General features: G+C 36.8%; 1 protein-coding gene across 4 annotated transcripts in view; it reads right to left on the bottom strand.

The window, feature by feature from the left end:
• mbc (dedicator of cytokinesis protein myoblast city) overlaps positions 1-23,346 on the bottom strand; it is a 168,938-nt gene that overhangs the window by 55,763 nt on the left and 89,829 nt on the right. For 2 of the 4 annotated variants that reach the window (XM_073962108.1, XM_073962107.1), the window contains exon 2: positions 17,651-17,762. In XM_073962108.1, the coding sequence (XP_073818209.1) occupies positions 17,651-17,762 (112 nt within the window). Of the gene's footprint in view, positions 1-17,650; positions 17,763-17,882; positions 18,031-23,346 lie in introns of those variants that run through there. The other 2 variants (XM_073962109.1, XM_073962110.1) reach the window with 2 other exon arrangements.

The raw sequence follows: 23,346 nt of genomic DNA on the forward strand, positions 1-23,346 counted from the left end.
CTATTGTTTAAACACTTCGTATTTTTGCTAACAATTTTTTTAGCCCATTAGCAGCGATAAGCTCACAACTCTGTGTTCTGTAGTGGCTCGAATAAGATATGTGGTAAAATGACATGCTTCTCGTTATACCCAACCGCCTGTTCTAATAGATAAATGTCCGGATATGTTATGTGGCGTGTATCGCGTTCCGAGCCACACGGATATTTTTAACAAACATGAACATCTTTGAAGGCTAGAGACAGACTTATTCTATTTCAACCCCACTGGTGTTGTGACGAAAGCACTTTACGAATTTGATACTAAAATGTCGGATAAGATCGCGTCAAACCCACCTTTTCTTTTAACACAATTGCAATCAATTAACCTACCTCGGGCCAGATATTGTGACAGAGAGCTCCACACTAAAATAGCATGCTTCGAATGTTTTCTTATAACCTCGTATCTCGTGTCACGCGGGTTTTTTACAAACATGAACTTCTTCGAAAGTATAGGAAGATACTTATTACACCTTGGGCTAACTGTTGGGCAAAGATACTTTGCGAACATATTGCGCAAATTTCGGATAAGATATGCCACGTGTAATGTATTGCTTTGCATAGAACTTAAAAATGAAATGTTATGCGGCAGTTAATATCATACTTGGCGTCTAATACTACAATTTCGTTTTCGCCTCTTTTCCTTTATTTCTCGCGGGTAATTTTAAGAATCGTGAGCATTTTTGAAGATATATGGAGAGACTTTTTATACTTCAGGTCCCTTGTGGGATAAAGAAACTTTACAAACATATTGTTAAAATGTCGTTAAGATATGAGGTGTGTAATGTATTCCTTCGCATCAAACCCACTTATCATAATAACACAATCTATTCTACCACCTTCGTACTCGCTTTTGAGACAAATAACTTGATAATAAAATGTTCGGATTAGTTATTCGAAGTGAAATATCATGCTTCGCGTATTTTTAATAAACATTAACATATTCAAAGGTAAAGGGATACATTCTGTCACTTTGGGCCCGCTGTTGTGACAAAGACACATTATCAATTTGATATTAAAATGTCGGATACTATTTTCGGCGTGTAAAGTCTCGTTTCACGTCACACCCACATATTCTAATAACACAATATATTCTCCTACCATCATGCCAGCTGTTGTGACAAAGAACTTGAGAATAAAATGTTTGGATAAGTTATGCGACGGTCAAATCATGCTTGGCGTCTTTCTATAACTCCGTATTTCGTGTCACGCGGCTAGTTTTAACAAACATGAACATACGCAGAAAAATATATGTTAGAAATATGTTTGGATCCCAACAAATATTTGTTTGAGACTGATTGCAAACAAATGTATGTTTGGATCCAAACATAATTTGTTTGTGTCCAAACAAACATATGTTTGCAACATTTTGTAACATATCTCAATTTTATTTGTTTGGGTATCAACATTATTTTTATGTTAGAACATATTTTTTATGGGTGGAGAGAGGATTTTTGTCAAAGAGAGTAACAACAGGGCTCTCGCAGCTGCGGAATGCTGGTTTATAATAAAGAGCTGTGTGCATGGTGTAATGGGAGACGCAGACATTTTGTGATGTGTATGCGTAAAACACGTGTGTTTCGTGCTTTGTTGTTGTCAACCAACCTTGAGTGGGTCTGTTAGTGAAATAATTAGGCTCAATGTTTACCCCACAAAGGCTTACAAATTTATGCCGGAAACTTCCTAAAATTTTTCTGTCACCAAAGAAAATGTTATTTTTAAAGTTAGTAACCTTGCTGATCGGACATTCAGGTCCCCAATACCTGTTTCAGTTTTTTGTACAGTCATAGGCTGAGGAAGGTATTTAGCTGTCGGCTATAATGATTCTTTATACCCTCAGCAAAATGTGCAACTTGTATTCACTGCCCCCCATACGGCGGTACAAGTTTCACACTTCTAAGAAAATAGCCTAAAAGTGTGTAGTGGTAGTGGTTGGAGCGCAAGATAACTCTCGAACGGATCTACAGATTCGGTCCAATATTTGGCCTTCGTAATATTTTGTCCAAACATAGTTCAAATTCGAAGATAAGCCATATCGGTCCACCCCTTCAGGTACCCCACAATTGTTGAAAAATGTTCGGAAAAAATGTGCGCACGATAACTTTTGAAGGGAGTGACCGATGTAAACCATACTTTGCACATCATAATATAGTAGTGCGATTCTCCAACTCATTTTTTGAGTTACCGACAATTGTCGGTAAAATTCAAATGCATATAATTTCGGTAATTACCGATGTTTTTCGGTAAGTTAGCAACGAATAAAAAGCAGTCGTAAAGTTCTACCGATAGCAAGAGTGTTGTCAACTTTTGTTTGAACTTTTCATTCATAATTTTGCGTTTTAATTTTACTGATTTTTGTCGGTAACTCAAAAAATGAGTTAGAGAATCGAACTACATATATAGATCAGGTTCGAATATGGACTATATTTGTCTCCTCCTTCTGGTACCTCTCACACAAATTTCGGACAAGTTCACTTTAAGACCTGCTCTCGAATCACTTTGATTTGTTTTGAAGCGATTTGCATTCGCTACCTCCTTTAGACGGTAAACGTTTTTTCAAAGGCGAGTCCACATTTCTTGGGAAAACAGCCCGAAAGGTGTAAAACCCACCTATATCACCATATGTGGCGGTCGGAGAGAACGAAACTCTCGAACTGTTCAACCGATTTGGTCCAACATTTGGTCTTCGTCATATTTTATCCAAACTTAGTTTCATGGGGCAAGTTCCGGTTCTTCTCCCCAATATTTAAAAAATGTCACTAAAATGCTAGCACGATATCACTTGAATGGGGAAACCAATTTGGTCCAAACTTTGGATCCCTAATATTTTGTCAAAATTTAGTTTAACTTCTAAAATGGCCCATATGGCTCCTCCCTAAGGGTACCTGCCCCACAAAAGTTCAACATTTGTGTCTTAGTGCAGTTACATTTTTGTCGGCAAGATCAAATGTCCAATAAAAAATAATTAAAAAAAAAATAAGTTTCAGTGTTTTATTTAGAAATGCACTTAAAACTAAAAAATAATTTGTCGCTTAGCCTCAATAAATATATTCTTTCTCATGATAGAATCTCTCAAATAAAACGTTTAATTTTGGCACCATTCATAATTTAAATGCAAGCGTTTTATTTGAAAGATTCTATCATGAGAAAGAATATATTTATTGAGGCTAAGCGACAAATTATTTTTTAGTTTTAAGTGCATTTCTAAATAAAACACTGAAACTTATTTTTTTTTTAATTATTTTTCATTTTTAACTTTTTAGTAAATACATTTTTTTGACCACTGAGAACCCCAAATGCCGAATTAAAATGCTTGAAATTGGGTGATACCGTCCACAATTTTTAGTGGGGAAGTTCCTGGACTATTGAGAACTCCAAATGCCAAGTAACAGCAAATTCGGGCTAAAAATTAAGACAAAATCCTCAAAATAACAGAAGTCGGGTGGTACCGTTATATGGGGGCTATAGGAAAAAATGGACCCATATTGGTTTTGGTTTCATATTCATGTATTGTCATCTAAATGTGAAAAGTGTGCAAAGTGTTAGTTCGATTGGTCAACTGCAACCGTGTTAAAAATCAGTTACCAGATTTAAAAAGGGGGTCAAGTTAGACACCAAATCTAAAAAGTGTGCAAATTTTAAGTTCGCTTGGTCAACTGCAACTATGTGAAAAATGAGTTAACAGATTTGAAAAGCAAATTAGATAAAACACTGTAAAACAGTGTAAAAATGGACCAATATTGGTTTTGATTTCATATTCATGTATTGTCATTCACATTTGAAAAGTGTGCAAAGTTTTAGTCCGATTGGTAAACTGCAACTGTGTTAAAAATGAGTTACCAGATTTGAACTAAACACACACCAAAGCAAGTTAAATAAAACACTGTAATAACAAGTAAAAAAGAGTCAGTCGGCGTTGCCGACAGATATATACCCTCAGCCAATGTGAAGTGAAACTTTCACCTACGGACAGATCGAATGTATTTAAGGTCTCTTCAGAATTTTGTGGCCTTTTTGCGACATTTGAACTTGCCGACAAAAATGTGGATTAGTAGTTAACTGCACTAAGACACAAATGTTGAACCTTTGTGGGGGAGGTACCTTTAGGGAGGACCGATATGGGCCATTTTAGAAGTTAAATTAAATTTTGACAAAATATTAGGAGATCCAAATTGTAGACCAAATTGGATGCCCATTCAAGTGATATCGTCCTAGAAGTTGTGGACCGGTATTGCCTCATGAAACTAAGTTTGGATATAATATGACGAAGACCAAATGTTGGACCAAATCGGTTGAACAGTTCGAGAGTTATAGGGATTTTTGTAACCTTTCGGGCTGTTTTCCTAAGAAATACTGACATTCCCCTGAAAAAACTTTTACCATCGTAATGGAGGAAGCGAATGCAAATCGCTTCAACAAAAATGAAAGTGAACTTATCCGAAATTGTGTCTGAGAGGTACCAGAAAAAGTAAACATATATAGTCCATATTCGAACCTGATCTATATCTGATAGATATATTAGGATGTGCAAAGTATGGATTACATCCGTCACTCCCCTTAGGAGTTATCGTGCGCATAATTTTTCCGAACATTTTTGAACTTTTGCGGGGGAGGTACCTGAAGGAGTGGACCGATATGGCTTATCTTCGAACTTAAACTATGTTTGGACACAATATTACGGAGGCCAAAATTTGGACCGAATCGGCACATCCGTTCGAGAGTTATCTTGCGCTCCATCCACTACACACGGTGTTATAGGGGCTTTTTGCATCTTTCAGGCTATTTTCTCAAGAAGAATGGACTTGCCCCTGATGAAACTTGTACCGCCGTATGGTGGGCAACGAATACAAGTTGTTGCAACAAAAATCAAAGCGATTCGAGAGCAGGTCCTAATCTGAACTTATCTGAAATTTTGTGTGGGAGGTACCCGAAGGAGTGAACCGATTGAGTCCATTTTGGAATTTCATCTAAGTTTAGTAGAAATTTCACGATGTGCAAAGTATGGATCAAATCGGTTACTTCCTTCAAGAGTTATCGTGCGCTCAAATTTTCCGAACATTTTCGAACTTTTGTGGGGGAGGTACCGGAAGGAGTGGATCGATATAGCCCATCGTCGAACTTAAACTAAGTTTGGACAAAATATTACGAAAGCCAAATTTTGGACCGAATCGGCAGATCCGTTCGAGAGTTATCTTGCGCTCCAACCACTAACACGGTGTCATAGGGTTTTTTGTAACTTTCAGGCCCATTTTCTCAGGAAGTATGGACTTGCCCCTAATGAAACTTACAGCGTCGTATAGAGGACAGCGAATACAACTTGCGTAAACAAAAATCAAAGCGATTCGGGACCTGGTCCTAATCTGAACTTATCTGAAATTTTGTGTGGGAGGTACCCGAAGGAGTGAACCGATTGAGTCCATATTGGAACCTCATCTAAGTTTGGTAGAAATTACACGATGTACAAAGTATGGACCAAATCGGTTATTTCCCACAAGAGTTATCGTGCGCACAAGTTTTGCGACAATTTTTGAACATTTGTGGGGGAGGTACCTGAAGGAGTGGACCTATATGGCCCATCTTCGAACTTAAATCGAATCTGGACAAAATATTTCGATACCCAAAATTTGAACCGAATCGATTGATCCGTTCGAGAGTTATCGTGCGCACCAGCCAGCCAGACAGACAGACAGACGGACAGACAGACAGACAGACGGACGGACATTGCTAGATCTACTCAAAATTGTCTGAAACGGATATCGTACAAACATACTTGGGGTCTAAAACCATTATTTCGATGAGGCACATTTTTGGTCGTATCAAAGTGTAAATACCCTCTTTAGCCTAAAGGCTGAGGGTATAAAAAGGCCCACAAACTTCAGAAGAGACCTTAAATACATTCGATTTGTCCGTAGGTGAAAGTTTCACTTCACATTGACTGAGGGTATATATCTGTCGGCAATGCCGACTGACACTTGTTTACTTGTTTTGTTAGGTTTTTACGATTTTGCTTGGAAACCGCAAGTTTTTTCGAAATGGGACTAGAGAAAATCTTATAGCTTTGAAAATTCTCTACAAGATTGGCTTTCGTAATTTTTTCCTTTTTTGAGATATATAAGTTTAAGTTGGGAAATTGCAGTGATGCCATTGTTTTATAAGGCGACGATACGGTCAATGCATTGTCCCAATTTGAACTTCTATTTCTCAATAACGGCAACACTTACGAAAATATCATAAGGGTCAATCTTGTAGAGAATTTTCATAGCTACAATATTTTCTTTAGTCCATTTCGATAGGACATGTGGTTTCCAAGCAAAATCGTTAAATCCTAAAAAACTCCTAAAAATGTCAACTTGAATCGCGGTTTATTTAAAAAGCGCTCCGGTGATTTTTTTTTTTTTTTGTTTTTGTTCTTTTTTTTTTTTTTTTGAGTTTTCTCATCTATGAACATTGTAGTTTCACAATCCGCAAAAATGTCCCAGGAGTAAGCACCTTCCATTTAAAATTGATTCAAGAGCACCGTGTAAAGTATTGATTTTTGTCGTTTCTATAACATTTGGTTATTCTGATCAAAATTATGTATATTTTTCCGTGAGAAGTTCATACATCCTGAGTAAGGGTCTTGACGTTTCACTTAAATAAAGTGGCAAATATGGGTATCATTTTAAAGCTTGTGGAGAATACTTATTTGGGCATAGCCGACTGTCCATATGAGATGTCTTAATCAAAGGAAGTATAGACTTCCGCTCATGGAAATCATATGGTAAAACTTTCAACCCGGGCAGAGAACTGATCCTAAATGACTCTTGTTCCATCTAACTGTAAATGTTGTTTCCAATTTCATATTACAAAAAAAATTGGAAAAAATACTAAACAAACATTTTGAGAATTTATTTATTTTGAAACCAAAACCAAGTAAAAAATTCTCCTCACAGAAGTACGTATGTTAAATTGTATCCACTTCTAAAACCAACAAACTTTCCAATATTTGTCTTCCTTTTTAACACTTTTAGTTACAAAATTAAGTGGAAACGAAAAGAAACATTTGTATTTGTTTGTACAGGGTGCTGAGAAGCACTTTATCATCTTTGCCGAGTGAGCGTTTTCATTTCCCATAAAATCTCATTTTGTCAATGTGTGGTACCACATGATGAAGTTGAAGTTGATTCCTTTTATCGCTGACCTTTATTTTGCCATGGATCGACGATGATGGTGTGTGAAGAGGGTTCTTTGTGTGTTTGCCTGGGACCATATTGTGCTACAAAAAAAAAAGGAATCAAAATGTTCGTGTGTTTGCACTCTGGCCATCCATGTTGTTACTCTGTTGCTGAGTGCTGCTGCCTGCTGATAACTTTTTGTGTTAACCTTTTGGTTACTTCTCAATTGTCCCATTGCAAATAAACATCTTTCTTTTGATGATAGATTCGTTTTTGTTGTTAGATCTTTGCCGTTATCATTTGTATATGGAGTAAAATGTTTGATTACGCCAGAAGTCCTCCTATGCAAAGCAAACAGAAGCCTCTATTATTCTTTTTCCATTTGACCATTACCATTTGTGGTAAACAATTGAGCGCAAATGGAAATTCTTCACATCCAAGATTCTTGTGGTTTTTTTCCTATTCAAATAATGCGTTTTGTTGTTGGTTTCAACGCTATGGAGCTTGCGGCGGCGGCTACTCTCAAATATACAATAAAATATTTGACCTCTTTAAGATATTTTGTTGGTGGTGACCCATAAATTATTTTTGTATATAGCGGTGTTTGGTTATTTATTTCGTTTCTTCTTCTTTGCTCTGGAATCTCTGGAAATTGATTTTTTTTCTTTCACACTGAGAATCGGAAAAAAAATAAAAAAAAACTCATCAACACCATAATCAATCAGCCAGCCAGCCAGAGTTGGGCACAACGGCAAAGAACTTAAGAAGAGACAGACGACTGACTGACTGGTGATAAGAATGCGTTCGGGACTACACTGTGAGAAATTGTTGGCTTTAAAGTATTACTCTCTCGAAGCAGTTATTTTCAATGTTCTGATATGAAATTTTATTTTTAATTTTACTTCCATCTCCATATGCCTTAAACTGCTGACCATTACTCGGATGCTTAAACTTAAACGGCAATTATTCATTTTTTTATAATTTATTGTTTTTATTTTGTATTTATTTCTTACTCCCTCCCCATGTGTGTATGTTTGTTGCGTTTTATGACACTCTTCAATATGAATTATTTTCTTTCTTATTCTTGAATTATGCGTTCAGTTGAGTTTCAGTTTTCTTTTCCCGTTGCTTCGTCGTTTTGGTGATAAGAAATTCATATTTGTATGCATTTTATGATAGCAACGCAATTGTTGTTGTATTTTTTTGTTCGAAAATATTGTCCCCTCAACTTGTTGTATATGAGTTTTCCCATATTTTCTTTAAGTTTTTTATGTCCATAGAAATTCATTAAAATCATAAAAAATCCATAAAATTAATATTTGTTTTATGGCTATTTTATGGGGTATTTTTAAGTATTGTATTGAAATAAATTTTAATTGTTTTTTTTTTTTTTAATTTCAAAAAAAATTAAGATTGTAGGAACAAAAGTGGTTTAGGACCACCTATTGGGTTGACATGTTTACCATAGGTAGTCCTTGGTGCCCTGATAACAACGATATATATTTTTCCGGACGGAAGTCTATACTTGCCGAGGTATGAATCTTCACTTTTTTTATACCCTTATCCAAATAACGGGTTTAGACACCAAAACGAAATTCGTTCCAGGCAATTTGGAGCCGATTTAGCCATGTCCGTCCGTCTGTCTGGCTGACTGGTGGGCACCATAACTCTCGAAAGGATCAACCGATTCGAACCATTTTTTGCAATTCGTAGTATTTTGCCCAAACTTAGTTTAAGTTCGAAGATGGGCCATATCGGTCCACTCCTTCGGGTATCTCCCCCACAAAATTTCAAAATTTTCTGTAATGGTGTGAACGATAACTCTCGAAGGGAACGGTCGATTTGGTGCAAACTTGGCACGTCATATTATTCCTTCCAGATATATATCGGGTTCGAATATGGACTATTATATCAGTCCATTTCTTCGGATACCTCCCACACAAAATTCGGAAAAAGTGAAGTTTAAGAGCTCCTCTCGGATAGTTTTACATTTTTTCAGCAGGTTGTCCATGCATCCCCCTTTACAACAGTACAATTGTTTTCGTGCACAAGTTCACACTTCCTGACTTAATGGTCTAAAGCTCCAAGAAACCTGGACGGCACCAACTAAAATGGAAAATCCGCATGATAACTCTCGCAGGGAATTTCTGATTGGTCCAATCTTTGCACAACATATTCATCCATTCATGTATCAGTTTGGAAATATGGACTATATCGGTCCCCGTCCTTAGGGTACCTCCCACAAAAATTTGGCAAAAGTGCAGTTTGTGGGCTCGTCTCGGATCTATTTGAAAATTTTTACAGAAGGTTCCTATTACAATGGTCCAATTTCGTTCCGGAATAAGTCTAACTTCCTGAGGTTATTGCCAAAAACTCCAAATAACACTGCCTGCACATATTGAAATGGATACTGTGCAAAATAACTCCCCACATTTTAGAAAAATTCTTCCAAACCGTAAAAAAACGTTATTTCACTGTAACGTTATTTCAAAACTATCCTCAAACAGCCCTCAATGTGCACTTAAGCAAAAAATTCCCAGTAAACCAAATGTCTGATGTACGACACGTCTGAACAATTTCGGAAGCAAAGTCGTTCAGATTTCGTTCCGATTTCTAAACGATTTTTCGGAGAGGAAATAGTTCAGATTTTGTACAGATTTCGTTCCGATTTCGGAACAAATGTCAGAAAGAAATTTCCTTTCCGAATTTTCCAAGGATTTTCTTCAGATTTCGTTACGAAATCGGACCGAAATCGATCCGATGTCGCTCCAACATTTCGTTCAGAAATTATGTCAACCACTTCATAGAACTTTCGTTAAGATATCGTTACGATTTCGGATCAGATATCCGAATTTTGTTCCGATTTCGGTACGATTGGTTTGCTGGGTTGTAACTTTTGGGAGAATGGTAACCGAAATTGTTGTCCGATGCAGACGTTCTTCAAACTTGGCGTATGTTTGGAACAAATTTGCGATGTACAAAATTTGGACTAAGTCGGGTACTCCCTTCGAGGTTCATCTTGCAGGTTTTTTTTTACAGCTTTAGTGAAATCATCTCAGGAATTATGGGTGGTGGGTGGTGCATTTTTAAGCACACCCACCTTGCACATTGTATCCCGGGTTCGATTCCCAGTCCACGCCAGGTCACATTTACAACGGTGACAAAAATGCCCCTCAGCATAATACCTGTGACATTTCCTGACTATTTCAGCCATGTCAAACTTCTCTACAATTGGTGTCGTTCGGACTTGGCTTTCAAATCTAGATATGATAGAAGTCTCCCGTGTCCCTTTAGGGATGTTTTGGTGAAAATGTGTATGTATGTCTCAGGCAGTATGGCAAGGTGATCTTGAAGCAACGTTAAATGAAAGGTGCTTACACCTAGGAAGTTTTTACGGATTCTGAAACTAAAATGTTCATAGATGAGAAAAATCAAAAAACAAAAAAACAAGTAAAAAAGTATCAGTCGGCTTGACCGACAGAGATATACCCTCAGCCTTTGTATATTGAAACATTTTTTTTCCAAAAAGAGGGTTTTAAAAATTTTGGGCGTATGAAACGACAAAAATGTTGATTAGGATTAAAGAGCAAAAGTTTTGCAGAGGAAACACTTAAAGGAATGGATCGACATTGACCATTATGGAAGTGGATCTCCAGCCACTACATATGGTGCCATATGGGGTTTTTACACCCTTCGGGCTGTTTGGTCAAGAAGTGTGGATTTGCCCCTAAAAAAACTTTTACCATCGTAATTAAGTCAGCGAATGCAAGTTGCTTCAACAAAAATCAAATTGATTTGATAGCAGGTCTTAAAGTGAACTTATCCGAAATTTTGTTTGGGAGGTACTGGATGAAGTGGACAAATATTGTCCATATTTGAACCTGATCTATATCTGGTAGATATATTAAGATGTGTAAAGTATGGACCAATTCGGCCACTCCCTTTAAAAGTTACCGTACTAAAAATGTTTCCGAACATTTTTGAAATTTTGTGGGGGAGGTATCTGAAGGAGTGGTTTCGTGAACAGGTCCTAAACTGAACTTTTCTGAAATTTGTGTGGGAGATACCCGAAGGAATGGACCGATTGAGTCCATATTGGAACCGCATCTAAGTCTGGTAGAAATTTCACGATGTGCAAAGTATGGACCAAATCGGTTACTTCCTTCAAGAGTTATCGTGCGCACAAATTTTCCGAACTTTTGTGGGGGAGGCACCGGAAGGAGTGGACCGATATAACCCATCTTCGAACTTAAATTATGTTTCAACAAAATATTGCGAAAGCCAAATTTTGGACCAAATCGGTTCATCCGTTTGAAAGTTATCGTGCGCCCCAACCACTACACACGGTGTCATGGGGTTTTTTGTACCCTTCAAGCTACTTTCTCAGGAAGTATGGACTTGCCTCTGATGAAACTTATACCGTCGCATGAGGGGCAGTGAATACAAGTTGCTACAATAAACATCAAAGCAATTCGTGAACATGTCCTAAACTGAACTTTTCCGAAATTTTGTGTGGGAGATACCCAAAGGAATGGACCGATTGAGTCCATATTGGAACATCATCTAAGTCTGGTAGAAATTTCACGATGTGCAAAGTATGGACCAAATCGGTTACTTCCTTCAAGAGTTATCGTGCGCACAAATTTTCCGAACTTTTCCGAACTTTTGTGAAGGAGGTACCGGAAGGAGTAGACCGATATAACCCATATTCGAACATAAATTAAGTTTGAACAAAATATTACGAAAGCCAAATTTTGGACCAAATCGGTTCATCCGTTGGAGAGTTAACGTGCGCACCAGCCAGACAGACGGACGGACGGATATTGCTAAATCGACTCCAAATTGTCTGAAACACATTTCGTCCAAACATACTTGGTGTCTAAAAGCATTATTTCGATGAGGCACATTTTGCCCGCATGTAGTGTATATACCCTCGTTAGCATAAATGCTGAGGGTATAAAAAACATTTGAAAGACATTTTACGATGTGTCAAGTTTACGAAGTTTCGGTTAAATCGAATACTCAATTCGTGAGTTTTCAGGCTTATCAGTTATTTTATTTTATTACAGCTTTTGGACCATTATTTCAGAAAGTACGGACTTGCCCCCGAAAAAAAAAACTTGTACCGTCGGAATGAGGTAGCGAATAGAAGTTGTTGTAAAAATAAAGCGATTCGCGGACAGGTCTTAATCGTCACTTTGCCCTAATATTAGTGGGAGGTAACCGAATGTGTTGATCGATACTCCACATTCGAGGGCGATCTATGTTTGGAAGAAATATTTCGATTTGAAAAGTTTGGTCGAAATCAGGTTCCACCTTTGAGCATTTTGAAGAAAATTTTAAAGGAACTCTAAGGAGTGAATCGATATGGCTTATCTTCGAACTGGATTAAAGTTTAGGCAACATTTTGGATCAAATATATCCAGCCAGCCAGACGTACATGACTTAATCAACTCCAAATGGCCTGAAACTAATTTTGTCCAAACATGCGTGAAGTCTATCCTCCGGTTGGCTCCTGCCACGAGAACCTACCACACAAATTTTAAAAATTTTTTGCACATCGATCGAAATGACATTGTTTACAGCAGATTTTTTTAGCGCAAGTCCATACTTCCTGAGACAATGTCTTTAAAACTCCAAATAACCCTACCGATACCAGCTGCAATGCTTGGTGCGCATAATAACTATAGAAAAGAGTGATTCACATTGGTCCTTTAAACACATTGGGTCCAAATTTTGTAAATATTAATATTTTCACCAAACTTGGTTTAAGTTCGAAGAAGGGCCATATCGGTCCACTCCTTTAGGTATTAACCTCCACCACAAAAGGTAAATATTTTTCTGTAAACCAATTACTTTGCGTGGGTGCCACTGTGGTGCAATGGTATGCATACCCGCCTTGCACACATAAGGTCGTGGGTTCGATTTCCTGGCCAGGCAACATCAAAACACTTTTCAATGTTGGCAAAATATCCCTTAGTAATGTTGGCGATATTTCCTGAGTATTTCAGCCATGTAAAACTTCTCTACAAAAGTGGTGTCTTAGACACGCCGTTCGGACTCGGCGATAAACTGTAGGTCCAATATCATTGAGCTAATATGAATCGGTGTGCACTCATTGATATGAGAGAAGTCTCCCTTGTCCTTTATGGGACGTTTGTGGAACAATTATATATATGGTAACATGGGGCGCCTTCGCCACGTTTTTGTTCAAAATGTTGTCATACCTACATCGTTAAAGTTTTTTCAAATATAATTTTTGATACAAATATAAGCATATCTTGACTATAAGTTTTGATATATAAATGGTTATAATTTTATTTTTAAAATATTATTTTTGAGATTTTACAAAATGTTTAAAAAGTGGCGAAACCTCCCCACCCATGGGGCAGCTTCGCCATCGATATTGAACATTCTCCAACGGACTCTAAAACTGTAATTTACCATACTTATTCCTTAAATATCAACATTATGCAAAAAAGGAACATGTTTTTATTGAATAATCAAAAATGATTTCAAAATTCACAAAAAGTAACCGATTCTAGCGGTTAATTGAAGTAGGTACCTTGAATTTAGGTAGAAAAATCATAATATAATTAAACCATGATAGGTTTAGGATAAAATGTGATTTTTACTTTACGTTATAGTGTGATATATCTATGGTATAAAGAATTTAAGCTAAACATGACAAATTTCTAACATTAACCCACCACGCCCCTATCATGGCGTAGGCGCCCCACCCCTTACATATTTCATAATATTAATATATTGACATTTGCAATTGCTTTTTTCATTCGAATTATTGGGATTTATATTCTTCAGTAGTTGTCATCTAACGGTATAAAATGTGTTTTTGATATCACAAAAGGTAAAGAAGATATCACAAAAAATACCTACCATAATTATTTTTCCCAATACCCTGAAAACACAAAACCGCGTGCGTCCGCTCCCATACCTATGGCACAACTGCCAACTTTTGGGAGATGATAGATCTTCATTTAACTCACAATTTTGCCTTTAACGGATTTTTTGTAGCACTTGTATTTTGCAAGAAAATCGGCGCTGGCGTAGCCGCCCCAGTGGCGAAGGCGCCCCATGTTACCATATACATATTTTGTGCAAACTTAGTTTGAGTTCGAAGATAGACAATATCGGTCCACAAATTCCGGCACGATATCTCTTGAACGGGGGAAAACTTTGGATCTTGTAATATTTTGTCCATATTTAGTTTAACATATTCGATCCTCTCTTTAGGGTAACTCCCCCACAAAAGTTCAACATTTGTGTCCAAGTGCAGTTTAGGGTCTGTTCAAAGATCCCTTTAGAAATGTATACGATGCTGTTCGTTGTGGTCCTATTTACAGCGATATTATTATGTTTTCTGTGACTCCCCAAAATAACATCCGCTTCCATAATGGTCGTTCCATTCCTTTAAGTACCTTCTCCGCAACACTTTTGAATTTTAATCCTAGTCCACATTTTTGTCGCCAAGTTCAAATGTCCAAAAGGGACCAGAAAATTCGGAAAAGACCTTAATCTCTCCGTAGATAAAAGTTTCAATTCACATAGGTTGAGGGTATATCTCTGTATAAACCAATTACTCTATAAACCGATTACTTTGCGCATTGTAATAATTTTACCGAATATGGACATATCGTTTCTTTGTGTACTTCCCACTGTAACATTTCTTGCAGACCTACATGAAATTCCTACAAGGTATATATCGGAAAACATGTTCGGGTACCTCCCTTACACAAGTTTAAAATGTTCGTTTAATTGCGGTTTCAGGGCTGTTCGAGGATCGTTTGCATGTTTTTACCTATATAATCGTGTTTACGTTGATATAATGTTTTTCTCATGTAAGTCCTTGCTTCCTGACATGATTTGGAGTCCTAAAAATCCTTCGGCGAGGAGTATCTCATCAAAATGATATGATAAATTCGTTTTGAACAGTTGTCTGACTGGCTAGACCACACGATAATTTTCGAACGGAGTAATCGATTTGATCGAAACAGCTTGTTCTCAAACTTAATTTAAGTTCGAATATGGATCATATCAATCCACGTTTTTATATAGCTGCCACTTCACAGTAACTTCGGATCAGAATTAACTGTAAATTAACCAGAAGTCTATATTTTATAGACGTCAGCGGTGAACGATTTGTGTTGGGAAAATCAGTTAATTTTGGGTTTACCGCTTTTTTGGGATTGCTTGCTTTCGCAGGCTGAGGGTATATCTCTGTCGGCAAATTCGACTGATACTCTTGCACATTTTTATGCCCTCTACCATATGGAGGGTATAATTAAATTGGTCATTCCGTTTGTAACACATGGAAATAATCGTCGGAGACCCTATAAAGTATATATTTTATTGATCAGCATAAAATTCTAAGTCGATCTAACCGCGGACATGGCTGTCCGTCCGTCTGTCTGTCTGTTGAAATCAAGATACAGCTCGCAATTTTTAAGAGCGTCCAAATTTGGTACAGTAGTTTTTATTACTTCCAGGATGGTTGGTATTGAAAATTGGATATATCGGTCCACGTTTTGATATAGCCCGCATAGAACGGTACCTCCCGATTTTCGGTATTTTTGAGGGTTTAGCTTCATTATCCCACCAAAATGGCTGAAATTTGGTATTTAGACAAAACTTTCCACCTGAAATTTGTTGGTATAGGTCTATGCCTTCACATAGCCCCCATAGAACGGTACCTCCCGATTTTCGGTATTCTGAAGGTTGTGGCCACAATAATCCACCGAAATGGCTGAAATTTGGTACTTAGTCTTGGTTGGGGGTATAGAACTTTCCCCCAGGAATTTGTCGGTTTAGGTCCACGCCTTCATATAGCCCCCATAGAACGGTGCCTCCCGATTTTCGGTATTTTAAAGGTTGTGGCCACAATAATCCACCAAAATGGCTGAAATTTAGTACTTAGTCTTCCTTGGGGTATAGAACTTTCCCCCAGAAATTTGTCGGCTAAGGTCCACAAATTCATATAGCCCCCATAGAACGGTACCGCCCGATTTTCGGTATTTTAAAGGTTGTAGCCATAATAATTCACCGAAATGGCTGAAATTTGGTACTTAGTCTTTGTTGGGGGTATAAAATTTTCCCCCAGAAATTTTTTCGGTACAGGTCCATGTCTTAATATAGCCTCCATAGAGCGGTACCTCCCGAATGTGGTTATTGTGAAAATTAGCCACATTTTTTAACGAAATTGCTGATATTTGGAATTTTGTCATCTTCATACACGAAGGGAAATTGTTCCATTTTACTTCAATACAAATCGTGGTGGAGGGTATAACAAGTTCGATCCGGCCGAACTTAACGCCGTTCTTACTTGTTTTTTGTCTCATAGTAGGGTGATTTGATGACTATATCCCCTTCTCGAAAACATTACCAAACATTTTTTTACGTAACCGAAAATGTTGCAACAATTTATCGTATTCTCTCTCCTACACTTTCCTCCAGAATAAAATACGCTGATGTAAACAATTTCTGTTGATTTAAGAATTTCAATGAAATTTAATGCAACAATCACGTTTCACTTTCGGATAACAAGAAATAAAACAACTCCGTCACTTGGTAATTCGAATTATTTACACAAGGAAAAATATTTTTTTTGTTAAAATCTGATATCAACTCAAAATCACTCAAGAGTTTGGTGGTTGGTATTTATTTGCTTTGGATCTGATTTTGAATTTTTCTTTTTTCCCTACCTTAAGTTTACCTTTTAGCAAAGGTTTAAATCTCAAATGTAAATCCAACCCAGAAAAAAAAACACTTCCCTCTTATCGTTGATTTAAAAACAACGGAAAAATACCCTTTTTTCATACAAAAATCAAATTTCTTAATGGCTTAAAATTTTGTTTGCCCGACCGACTTGGGCTAAATACCGTTTTGCGTGTATTTGTGTCTGGAGGTTCTTTTTATCAGATGGCGGTATTGTCTTTCAATATTATGACACAAAAAATATGTCAGAATATATGTTTGTTTGTATAACGACTTTAGTTGAGTGTTCAAGATTTTTGTGATATGATTTTGAGCAACAGAGTTCCTTAGTAAGCAAGAGTAACCGTGGCTAACAGACCACATATCTTGGAATAGTATTACAATCATAAAGTACGAAATTTAGCTTCTTGAGATGTGTGAGATAAAAAATTCTAGAAATTGAAAGATTGTGAAAAAAGTAGAACAAAAATAAAAAAATCCTGCAAAATCTATAAGAAATCGTAAAAAGTTAATTACTGTAGAATGGGGATAATAAATAACGGATCCATGGAACCGATGGTTCATTACAAATTATTGAGGTTTCAAATTTATCGCGATATGACTTTCGGTTCTTATAATGTATTGCACAATTTTCCCCTAAAGTCATCTTTCCAAAAAGAATTTCCCAATTTAATATTATTTGCCTTTTAAATTTAATCACTTGACAAATAATTTACTCTCCAAACTTACCGTTGTTTATATCCATAATACCAATGTGTTGTCTCCTTCAATATCACCACGGCATCGCCAACATCCAAACTGAGACGATGCGGTTTATCGTCTTGATCGAAATTGCATTTGGCTGGAAAAAGACAAGACAAAAACAAAACATAAATCACAATTAGACAATCTAACTTTGTTATTGTTGTTGTTATCATTTAAAATCTGAAAGTAGTTGTTGAGGATAATTTGTAATTATTACCACTTTCACTGGAGCAATTTTAGAGCAAAGCCGATTTAATTAAATAAAGCAGAGCAGTGAACCAACCACTCGCTTAGATTCAAACAATCCAATCTGGTGCGCGGACTATTTGCAACTATATTTTTGTTGTTCCAACGACAAATGCCCCACAAATCAAATACAAAACAAGGCAACAAATTAGTAAAAACAACAAATAACACAAATCAAATTTTGCAAAAAAATAAAAAACAACAAATACAAATGACATTACCCCACAGCATGAGGAGAACTAAAAAAAATAAATAAATTGTTATCAGATTAAATTTTGGGATGTAATTTCCATTGCCGTGGCCGAGTTCGAACTGTGATGCACAGCCCAGGAAAAGTTTGGGAGCTATGAGAGGCGACTAACCCATTACAATGTAATATAAATGAGCTACCTTCTGCATTACCAGTAGGTAGAGCAAACATTTTGATTAATTTAGTTTTACAAACCAGCAAACCCTTAACTTACTTTTTTCATTACTGAGTAATGAGAAGAGTAGTTAATGTAGTGTTCGTCCGCGTGGCCTATTACGAGGGGAACTAGGAAACACGTATATTTACCATCAAAAATAGTTTTATTGTTTTCATAAGTAGTCTCCAGCATGATTTATACACTTTTTCATGCGCTCAAACCATTGTTGACGCACTTTTTCCACTCCGATTGAAACACCTCCAAAACATGGCTTTTGAACGCTTCAACAGCATTTTCTGGCGACGACAATCGGTGACCACACATTTTTTTGTTGATGTGCGGAAATTAAATGAAGTCACTGGGTTCCCAGTCAGGGCTGTACGGCGGATGATCCATCAATTTCACGTTTTGTCCGGTTAGCTTGTTTGAATCAATGTGTGGAAGCTCAAATTGTCATGTTGCGCAATAATTCGTCTTCTCTTGTTCGTTTTTCGAATTTCTCAGAAGACTTCAGGCAAACAAATTGTAGTATACCACTCAGAATTAACCGTCCTACGATCCTCAAGCCGTATAATAGCCACATGGTTAGTTTAACCGAAAAAACAGGCGACCATTTGCTTCGAAGTGCTTCTTCCATAAACAACATTCGTTGGATTTGGCTCGATTTCGAAAACCCATATGGCCGATTCCTGCTTTGTTTCGGGCTCCTAAGCATAGATCCCAGATTTGTCGACTGTGACGATCTTATAAACGTCGTTTGAAGCACCGCGATAGATTTTATACACAATTTCTTTCAACCAATCCACAAGAGCATTTTTTGAGCGATTGTCAAATTGTGCTGGTGCCCAACGAGAAACCCCCAATTTTTGCGGCCAGGTGTTCATGCAATATCAAATGTTAGTTGGTGAAAGAAATGTCCAAGGATGCCTCTATCTCACAGTATTTAACATAACGATCTTGCAATATCCGTTCAAGCACGGCTTACTGTCAAACTTTCCAAAAAAATCCAACCTTTATGGTTCTTCTCGTATGTTCAGCTTCCAATCACAAGTTCGCATGTTCAAATCCAGCAACGGACAAAAAATGTAAAGTGTGGTGAAATTTAAAATATATTCAAATCAACAGTACTTTAAATAGCACGCACGCTTTTCAGCTTATTTGTCGTCCTTTAGTGCCCATAAAAAGGTACTGAATAATTTATTCACCAACTTATATGATTTATTAACGGAATCGAGCAATTTATCCACCAACGTTCAACAACGTGGATAATTTATTCACCAATCCGGATAATTAATCCACCAACATGGAAATTTATCCACCAATATGGATAATTTATTCACCAATGCGAATTATTTATTTACCAACGTGCACCAATGTGAATATTTATACACCAACTTGGATAATTAATCCCCCAACGCGAATAATTTATTCATTAAAAGTGAATAATTTATTCACCAACGTGGATATTTATCCAAAAAAGAGGATAATTCACCCTCCAAGTGAATAACTTATTCACCAACATGGATAACTTATCCAACAAATGGGATAATTTATTAACCAACGTGGATAACTTACCCACCAAACTGGATAATTTTCCACCAACATCTACTAATATAGATACTAATACTACTAATATGGATATTTTATCCACCAACGTGGATAATTTATATACCAGATGTAAAATTTGTCCACCAACGTGGATAATTTATACACCGACGTGGATAATTTATCCACAAACACTAATAACTTATCCACCAACGTGGATAATTTATTCACCAGCGTAGATATTTATCCGCCAACGTGGATTTTTATTGACCGAAGTCGATAATTTATTCACCAACGTCGATAAAATTTATCCACCAACATGTGGATAATTTTTGCAGTATCGTGGATAAAAATTACATTGGCCTGGATAATTATTACATCAACGTGGATAATTTATACACCAAGATGGATAATTTATCCACCAACAGCAGTAACTTATCCACCAACGTGGATAATTTATTCACCAACGTAGATATTTATCCATCAACGTGGATAATTTATTCACCAACGTAGATATTTATCCATCAACGTGGATAATTTATCCACCAACAGCAGTAACTTATCCACCAACGTTGATAATTTAATCACCATCGTGGATATTTATTCACCAAAGTGGATAATTTATTCACCAACGTGGATAATATATTCACCAACGTGGATAAGATATCCACTCGCGTGGATGAAATATACACCAACGTGGATAAAATATCTACCAATGTGGATAGATATCCGCCAACGTGGATAAGATATCCACCATCGTGGATGAGATATCCACCAACGTGGGAAAATATTCACCAACGTGGATAAAATATCTACCAATGTGGATAGATGTCCGCCAACGTGGATAAGATATCCACCATCGTGGATGAGATATCCACCAACGTGGGAACATATTCACCAACGTGGATAAAATATCTACCAATGTGGATAGATATCCACCAACGTGGATAATATATCCACCAACGTGGATAATTTAACAACCAACGTGAATAACTTATTCACAAATGCGAATTCACCAACGTGGATAATTTATTCACCAAAGTGGATAAGGTGGATAATATATTCACCAACGCGGATATTTTGTCTACCAACGTGGATAATTTATACACCAACAGGAATAACTTATTCACCAACGTGGATAACATATTCACCAAGGTGGATAAGATATCCACCAACGTGGATAAAATATAAACCAATGTGGATAATGTAATCACCAATGTGGATATTAAATAACCAAAGTGGATAATTTATTTACCAACGTGGATAATATATTCACCAACGTGGATAGCATATTCACCAAGGTGAATAAGGTCCACCAACGTGGATAAGATATCCACCAACGTGGATAAAGTATCCACCCACGTTGATAAAGTATCCACCAACATGTGGATAATTTTCCAGTATCGTGGATAATTGAGTGAGTAATTTATGCACCATCGTGAATAATTTATCCATCAAAATGGATAATTTATCCATCAACGTGAACCATCAATATTGATAGATCGATGTGGATAATTTATACACGAACGTGGATAATTCATCCACAGATGTAGGTCATTAATCCACCAACGTGAATAATTATTTCATTAACGTTATAATCGACCATTCTCGATTATGTGTTCACAGGCACAGGCCAGCGACTTGAGGACATTGTTGCTACTCCTATCATCCCACCATTGGGGAACGCCCTGTTTCACTCAACGGGTCTTCGTCTTCTAATTTCTGAATTCCACAACTGACTGGCGTATTCTCTTTTCCTCTCTATGCCCTCGAACAGCTTGCCACGGTTGATGGTTGCCGAAGGCCTTCGACATGTCAAGAGTCACCCACTCCTGTTCGTTCGGTTCGGTATGTTTTGTCATCAGTCCTCGACTAATATGTGTGAATATGGATGGAGTGTTAATTATGATGTTGTGTTATAATGCACTTACCGGAATCCTACTGATGTTGGACAACTGGGAAACAGCTTCCCATCATGGGAAGTGGTAGTATGTAGAAGTTTCGGTTTCGTCACATGCAGAAAAAGAATATTGTTGAAACAAACATATTGCAAATATGTAAAAATATTCGTTGTTTGAGCAATCTTAAATTTTGTAGCATTCTAGTGTGTGATACAAAATATATGGTTCCCCAAACAATATATATGATTAGATATATACAATGTATATTGTTGCATCAACCATATATTGTTGTACCAACCATATATAGTTCTAACAACCATATATATGTATATTGTAAGATCAACCATATGTATTTTTGTAGCAACAATATAATGATATATGAACCATATATTATGTTATAACAACCACATATATGGTTACCTTTACAACACCTTATTTTGTCTCAAAATATATTTACTTCAATAATATTCCTTCTCTGTGTGTGCTGGGGTCAGTAGAGAAATTTGCCTTTATTAGTCGCCTTTCCAGGAGCCCTGCCTAGCCTCAGTAGCGGGACCACCCTGCCAAATTTCCAAGCTTCTGATACAATATTCAACTCCAGGTTCATTAAGCATTACCATTGATATCCCGTGTAGGCCCAACGAATTGCATGACTTCGCTCTTCGGATATGTTTGTGTTCGAGTGATTTCATAGGTAGGTGTTGTTGTTATTCAGATGGTGTTGTTGGCGTCATAATTTACTCTTAAAACCAGTTTTGTCATGTTGGTCCCTAATTTTGTAAGGGAGATTTTCTGTCCCACAAACATCTCAGAGAGGACAAGGTTGATTTTTCCCATACCAATGAGTGCAGTGCGATTTATGACAACTGAAGGAACGAGACCGAATGTCGTGTCTTAATACACGACTTGTGCATATGTTTTAGATGGCTGTAATACCCAGGAAATGTCGCCAACATTAGGCTGAGGGGTATTTTTGACACCCTTGAACATATGATGATGTCTGGCCTTGGCCCACCATTGAATCACAATTTAATGGTGACGATATAGGGAAAATCAGGAGGGTGTGGAGCATACACCAAAACCTAAACTATGATGACAATTAGAAGGTACCAAAATTTATTAGAAATACCTAAAATCAACAAACCAAATTGGATTTATTTTATATTTATAAAAATAGTTTAATTATCACCTAATAATCAAAAAAAAACTGACAATGTCACCTCCATCTTTATTGAAGCTATTTTTCTGCAAAATCCACAGGCAACAGAGTTCCATTTCTCCATGTGTGAGGTCTGTCGTATTCTTCTCTCTATTAAAAAATGTTCGTCCAAGTTCATTCAAAGTTATTCTTTCCATGAACAAATTCCCAGTCAACTGTTTTTTTTATATCATTGCCAAACATTTCCATACCGACCTTCTTTAATTTCAAAATTGTTTTTTGTACGACTTTTATGCAAAAAAAAAAACTACAATACTATTGTTTTCCATGGCAAAAACAAAACAAAAAACAAAAGCTTAGAACAACAAACGGTGACTTAGCTAAGTGAGTGTCAGAGAGTCAGTCACAATCATTAAATATAAT

The sequence above is a fragment of the Musca autumnalis genome, unplaced genomic scaffold (assembly GCF_047663935.1).
Source record: "Musca autumnalis isolate F117 unplaced genomic scaffold, ASM4766393v1 scaffold_1, whole genome shotgun sequence".
Taxonomy (NCBI): Eukaryota; Metazoa; Arthropoda; class Insecta; order Diptera; family Muscidae; genus Musca; species Musca autumnalis.